Source organism: Budorcas taxicolor, chromosome 21, assembly GCF_023091745.1.
Source record: "Budorcas taxicolor isolate Tak-1 chromosome 21, Takin1.1, whole genome shotgun sequence".
In the NCBI taxonomy this organism is placed as follows: domain Eukaryota; kingdom Metazoa; phylum Chordata; class Mammalia; order Artiodactyla; family Bovidae; genus Budorcas; species Budorcas taxicolor.
Window position 1 is genome coordinate 49231532 of NC_068930.1, and position 7201 is coordinate 49238732.

Genomic DNA, 7201 nt, shown 5'->3' on the forward strand with positions numbered 1-7201 from the left:
TCTGTTACAGAGGAAAGCCATGCAGTCATCTTCTAAAAAAAACTAACTACGAAAGCAACTCGCACGCTCTGCTTCGAGAGAGCAAGTCCAGGCAACACCTTGTACTCCGTGGATCTGGAGCTGGCTACAGGCAGAAGCTCTGGTACCAACCCTGAAATTTAGGAATCATATTAACTAACAAGGCATTTTCAAAAATAAGGACTTTCTTTCAATCACAACGAGGTCATCACATATACACTATTGTGTGTGAATGATAACTAGCAACAGAGAAGCTGCTGTATAACATACAGAGTCCAGCCTGGCGCTCTGTGATGACCTAGAGGAGAGGGAGGCTCAAGAGGGAGGGGAGATATATATATATATATATATATATAATTATGGCTGATTCATGTTGTTATACCACAGAAACCAATACAACATTGTAAAGCCATTATTTTCCAATTAAAAAATCAAACCCAAAGAATCCCACAAGTTCATCTGGTCCTTGAAAAACAGAGAGGATGAACTGTCATTATTTAATTGAAAAATAAGCATGTGTTAGTTGCTCAGTCATGTCTGAGTCTTTGTGACCCCACGAACTGTAGACCTCCAGGCTTCTCTGTCTATGGAGTTCTCCAAGCAAGAATACTGGAGTGGATTGCCATTACTTTCTCCAGAGGATCTTCCTGATCCAGGGATTAAACCCGGGTCTCCTGCACGGCTGGCAGAGTCTTTGCCATTTGAGCTACAGGGAAGTCAAAATTAAAACTGAAAAATAACTGTACAAAAGGACATGAGCCACAGAATCCCAAACATTCAAGTTAAAACTAGGTCAAAGCTTTCCTAGAGAACAAAGGGGAGGCAAGGCAACAAAGGGGAGGCGAGGCAGCAAAGGAGTCAGGATGGAGAAGGAAGCTTCTTTCAGAGAAATTCCCACCCTGGTGGTGGGAAGTTGAACGCTCTCCGCGCAAGGTCTGCTCATTCTCTGGTGAGCAGGAAACGCTTACAGAGACTCGGACGGGTGGCCAGAGCTCAGCCAAGCCCTTCCTGAATGCCTCGGATCCTCCGGGCCAGCTGCACATCCTTGGGGAAGAGAGTGACGCGGCCGGCATGTAAGGAGAGGGGATAGGCATCCTCGAAGAGATGAACTAGAAACGCTTCTGCCGCCTCTTGTAGGGCCAACAGGGCCTGGGCTTGCCAATTGAAGTCCACACCACGAGTGAATTGAACACATATTTCCCTTGCCAGGCGGCAGAAGGGGGTCTGTCTTAACAGCAGGTGTGTGGTCTTCTGAAGAGTTCGGAGCTCCTTCAGGATTCCACGTCCCCGGCGAGCAAGTGGACGGGAGGACGTGCCTAAGGACCCGGCCGGTGGCGGGCGGCGGGAGCCGGGCTCACGGGGCGCCTCCTTGGTGTTTCGGGCTTGCGTCTCGGGCGGTGCGGGCCCATGGCGGGCGAGCAGGGCTGCAGCCCCGCGGCTCCTTCTAGATCTTCTGGGTCCGGGGACAGAGGCTGGGAGGGCCGGGGCGTCCCGGCCGCGTGCCCCGGCTCTCCTCCTCTGCTTTAGTCTGTCTGCCAAGTCTTACAGATATCCTTTTTAAATAATATTTGAAATATATGATGTTATTTTAAAAAATAATTTACATGAGAACTTGATTAGACAGATAGTGTCCACTCAAAATGACTTGAAAGCCCTCAGGTGAAATTTTTTCCTTAACCAGGAAGAAAGGAAATAACACTGAAATTGGCAGCCTTGTCAGCTTCAGATATCAGGAAAGGATGATACTTCCATTTCACCAACAGAAAAGAAGCACTTTCTAGTGTCTATGGTTTTCAGTCTTACAGATATTCTTGTATTTGGTTTTCTAATGCCCTTGTAATCATCAGCATATCTTATCTAAGAAGATTATGGATTAAGGCTTATCTTTTTCTTCTCTCTGAGAAACCAATATGGAAACAATTACTAATGTATTTGATAGAGAGTACATCATGAGAAACGCTGGGCTGGAAGAAACACAAGCTGGAATCAAGATTGCCGGGAGAAATATCAATAACCTCAGATATGCAGATGACACCACCCTTATGGCAGGAAGTGAAGAGGAACTAAAAAGCCTCTTGATGAAAGTGAAAGATGAGAGTGAAAAAGTTGGCTTAAAGCTCAACATTCAGAAAATGAAGATCATGGCATCTGGTCTCATCACTTCATGGGAAATAGATGGGGAAACAGTGGAAACAGTGTCAGACTTTATTTTTGGGGGCTCCAAAATCACTGCAGGTGGTGACTGCAGCCGTGAAATTAAAAGACACTTACTCCTTGGAAGAAAAGTTATGACCAACCTAGATAGCATATTCAAAAGCAGAGACATTACTTTGCCGACTAAGGTCCGTCTAGTCAAGGCTATGGTTTTTCCTGTGGTCATGTATGGATGTGAGAGTTGGACTGTGAAGAAGGCTGAGCGCCGAAGAATTGATGCTTTTGAACTGTGGTGTTGGAGAAGACTCTTGAGAGTCCCTTGGACTGCAAGGAGATCCAACCAGTCCATTCTGAAGGAGATCAGCCCTGGGATTTCTTTGGAAGGAATGATGCTAAAGCTGAAACTCCAGTACTTTGTCCACCTCATGCGAAGAGTTGACTCATTGGAAAAGACTCTGATGCTGGGAGGGTTTGGGGACAGGAGGAGAAGGGGACAACTGAGGATGCGATGGCTGGATGGCATCACTAACTCGATGGACGTGAGTCTGAGTGAACTCTGGGAGTTGGTGATGGACAGGGAGGCCTGGCGTGCTGCGATTCATGGGGTCGCAGAGAGTCGGACACGACTGAGCGACTGAACTGACTGATGCTCTATACTATGTTTTCTTTTCATAAACAAAAATATTGGTGTATTGAAGCATGCTCCTGTGACCAGTTTCCTCCACAGAGGCAAACTGTCATCCATGTGTCAAGCTTTATAGAAGTATTCTATGGAATTACAGCACCAAGGTTAACTATGAGGTGTGTAGTGTGGATGGCAGTTTGCCAATGTTTCTAGCCTGCCAGTTATATGTTAAACTTTTCTTGGGTTGCATGGTCTAGTCCCTTTTTAATCTGTAAATAAAAAAACTCATCTTGCCACTTACTGGTTACTTATTTTCTTGCGATTAAAAGTTCATTTGATAGGCCCTCATTTATCCTTAATTTCTCTGAACCTCAGTTCACCACTAAACCAGAAGTGTGTTGTATGTATGATTCCTTAGATCCCTTTCAGTTGACTGTATACACACTCTGATGTGTTTCTGAACAATGAAGACAGGAAAAAAAAAAAGCAGCAAGACAGGAGAAAGGAAGGCTCTGGATTATCAGTTTGTAAATATCAAGGTTGTGACCTACCAACTCCATTTCAGTGACTGCCACTTTTTTGGGTTATCCCATGGACTTAATGTAATGGTAGTTGTACAGGTGAATGTTAAATGCTTTTGTTACATTCTGTCTACAAAGCTTTTAATTTTTTTATTGGATTGTAGCCTATTTGTTATACTCTATAGAATATTCTATGTATCCACCAAGTATTTGACTGCTTCATCCTGGCCTAAATATATAGAATAAATTTAAGTATGAAGGTTGCTAACCTAACCTCTTGTTGCAGACAAAACTTACCTGGGGCCCCTACTTATGGTTTCACATGCTTCGTGCTGCCACATCCACCCTTTCAGGTATTGCTTTTTTGTTTGACTGTTGTATAACCAGTATCATATATTCCCAGAACAGGAACTTGGCCAAGTAGGGTGTTTCAGAAATGAAGGAAAAACAATGGGGAGTTTAGTCACGCCCTTCTCAGCAGCTAGCTAGCTACCATTGGAGATACTAATCTGACTTATACTTCACCTTAACACATTCTTTAGCTTCTGGATGTGCTTTGGAAAAAAAAAAAGGACTGAAAAACAGCTATACTCGTTTAGATAGTTTTCATGTTTGTGAACATGAACAGAAAAGGTCTGTTAGCAGTTATTTTGCTGTTTTGCCATTTCGTTCCCTGACATTGTTCTCATTCTATTTGACTGCTTATTCCCAGCAATGTTATTGGGAGCCCAGAAGGAGCCACTAGTGTTTCTTGGGGAAATCAAGGAAGATACACAGATAAGATGTACTGATGTTGATAATCTCTCCAAGGGCAGGGACTGTAAATTTTGTATTCCTACAGCGCTTTGCACATAGAAAGGGCTCAAGAAATGTACATGGAATTATGTAAACCATTTGACTTTTGTATTTTTTTTATAACTTTTATATTTTTAGTTTGTGACTTTCTTGGAGAGAAGATTGCATCTGTTTTGGGCATCAGCACCCCAAAATACCAGTATGCAATTGATGAGTATTACCGGATGAAGAAGGAGGTGTGTCTCCTTTTTACATTTTCTTGATTGAGTTTCATTTGTTGTGGACTGAATAGGTTGCCTAATGAAGACGTGTATCCTCTAGCTGTCCCAGAGGTAGCCTCCTTACACTAGGCATTTCATTCTAGTCATTCTTTATCAGATTAGCATACATTTTAGAATTTTGTAATACTTAGATTTTCCTAGGATTGATGTGCACAATTAAGCTAGATTTCATTGTGCTGGGTACTGAAAGTGGGAGAAAAATACTGTCCATTTGGACATTTATGTTTCAACTGTTCTTGCTACTTCTTTTTAGGAAGAAGAAGAAGAAGAAGAAAATAGGATGTCAGAAGCAGCAGAAAGACAATACCAACAAAATAAGCTGCAGGCTGATTCCATTGTTCAGTCCGATCAACCAGAAACACTGGCATCCAGTTCATTTGTGAATCTCAATTTTGAAATGGAGGGAGATTGTGAAGTAATTACAGAAAGCAAACAAAATCCAGTCTCTGTCCCTCTGTAGAATGAAATGACTATCAGACTTCTAAGGTAGTTTTTATACCAGGAATTTTCACATTCTCTATTCAATGGGTCTTGGGCCTTAATACAATTATTTATATTTTAAATTATTATCAGGAAAGGGAAGAATGTTTCTTTATTCTTAAGCTCTATCTAGCAAAAGCCAGATATGAAATTTGGATCTTTGTATTGTGCTTTTACTGTGTCAAATTAGTGCTTTGGTTTTAAAATGATCTTTAAAAAAGGTAAGGACATTCTAGAGCCTTAACCACCAACTAGGAAGGGTTAAATTATCAAGCTTGTCTTTGTGTAAGGAAAAAAATGGGTAAGTTGCTGATGAAGGCTAACTGGAGCTGATATTTGTGGCCTCAGATTAAAATGAGGATTTTTGCCCTAGATTTTCTCATGTTATGTCTTATATTTATATATCTAACCATTCATTTCATACTAAGGATGGTTTACTGAGCGTAATAAAAGGAGCACGATAAAAGCATTTTGAATTTTCTTTCCTTGAGACTTTATTTCATGGGAAGGTGATTGTGTTTGTAACACCAAATATTAAGATGGGTTTCCATTTTTAATGAAGGTTACTTAATCTTACTTTCTCTTTCAGTAATTCAGATTTAAATAACTAAGTTTGAACATGTTAAGAACACTAGTTATGGGATAAATTTATTAATGTATTTGTATTCGAATAGTAGTACCTAGTGATTATCCACATAACATTCTGGTTATGTCAGTCATTCAATCCTGAATGCCTCCTCTGGGTCAAGTAGTTGCAAATGAAGACTTAACCCTCCTGCGGTTCACTGTTAAATATTGTACAAGGTACAGTGGTGGCATAATGAAATTAACTGTCATTAACCACTTCGAAGTAGCAACAGTGGATGGTTTGCTTGACCTGGTTGACCATCCCTGTACCCACTGTGCCATTAGCAGACCTCACAAAAGTATAATATGAAACTAATTTTGAAAATATTCCTGTATGTGTTCAGAATCTTATGAGGTATCTGTATTACTCTGATTTATAACTTACTGTAAGGAGAAATGTATATTTTAGATATGGGGCTGCTACAAGCCTATTCGCAAACTTCAAGAGCCTTTAGAGATTAATCATTGTTAATAGTCTTCTAAATAGCATTAAGTTCAGTCTTAAATATATCTGCCTAAAGTATAGCTTCAAACAAATAACATAGGTGCATTGGGCTTATTATGGAAGTCTGTCTGTTAGCAGTGAGTATCTGGCCACTAAGTTCTTCAATTGAAATTTGAAGGATTTAGGCAAGATAATTCTTTATTTCGAATCCTCAGTTACATGGATTCATAGTATGGTGGTTCATGGCATGTGATGGTGATCTTTTTAGTCATGGGTATAAACTATATAATTTAGTGCTTAAAGGGTTAATCTTCAGATTATGTAATGTCATCATAAATTATAGTTTACCAGTAAAGAATGCTAATCTGATGTGTTCCCCTTGTTTTTATCTTCATTCAAGAAGATATTCAAACTCATATTTATTTGGGTATCCTGTAAAAGCAAGCATATCTAAAGGTGACCTGAATCTCCTCTCTCTAGAGGTACCAGATGTAAAAGAGTTGAGTCAGAAACTTTTGATTGTAGTAGAAGGAAGATAATGATTTATGAAGGCGTTACATTTCTTGAATTTTATTTTTACTTGTCCAACAGTGGCCAGTTTGTATGTTTATATAGATATTCACTGTGCCTTAAACTTTTATACTTTTTATTTATGCAGAGTATAAAATTTCCCATGAATGCATTAAATGGTTTTGTCTTATTTTTAAGCCTCTTTCACGTTTTCTTCCTTTCTAACCCTTTGAATAATTACTGTTCTTCTGAATCATAGTTCATGCTATTCTACCCTCTTCTATTCTTTCATCTCTTAAAAACTAAACAGTATAATTGAGAATCTTTACACTTAATTAAATTCTCTAACAAAAATTCTTAACAAAATGGAGTTAAATTTTGTGAAATGTAACCCTGGTGCTGGTTAATCAAGCTAGACAGATTTTTTTTATACCAATGATTTTAATTAAAGTAAAATACTAGAATACTTTTTATTGAAATACTCTATTAAAATAAACATGTCCAAATACTTCCAGAAATGAAATGACCCTTCTCTGATGAATGAGGAATTCTATAATCTTTGATATATATAATACTTTAGAAGAAGATTCAAAGTTAAATGATATAATTTAAACTTTTCAAGTATTTAATTCTTAATGACTAATGTCAGATATATTCCAGGAAAACTTCCTTTATTTCTAAAGATTATGTATGTTTAAAATGGACTCCTACCTTCACCAGATCACACTTGCCATATCTGAGCTAA

At 39.1% G+C, this 7201-nt stretch overlaps 1 protein-coding gene and 1 pseudogene across 1 annotated transcript in view; one reads left to right on the top strand and one right to left on the bottom strand.

Moving 5' to 3' along the window:
* Positions 1-5392, top strand: part of LOC128066390 (signal recognition particle 54 kDa protein) — a 68620-nt gene extending 63228 nt beyond the window's left edge. The window contains exons 16-17 of the mRNA XM_052659419.1: positions 4252-4349; positions 4648-5392. Of these exons, the coding sequence (XP_052515379.1) occupies positions 4252-4349; positions 4648-4854 (305 nt within the window). The 3' untranslated portion in view covers positions 4855-5392. The remainder of the gene's footprint in view (positions 1-4251; positions 4350-4647) is intronic.
* LOC128066391 (histone H3-like centromeric protein A) lies at positions 1012-1427 on the bottom strand (annotated as a pseudogene).
* Positions 5393-7201: the final 1809 nt, after the last annotated feature.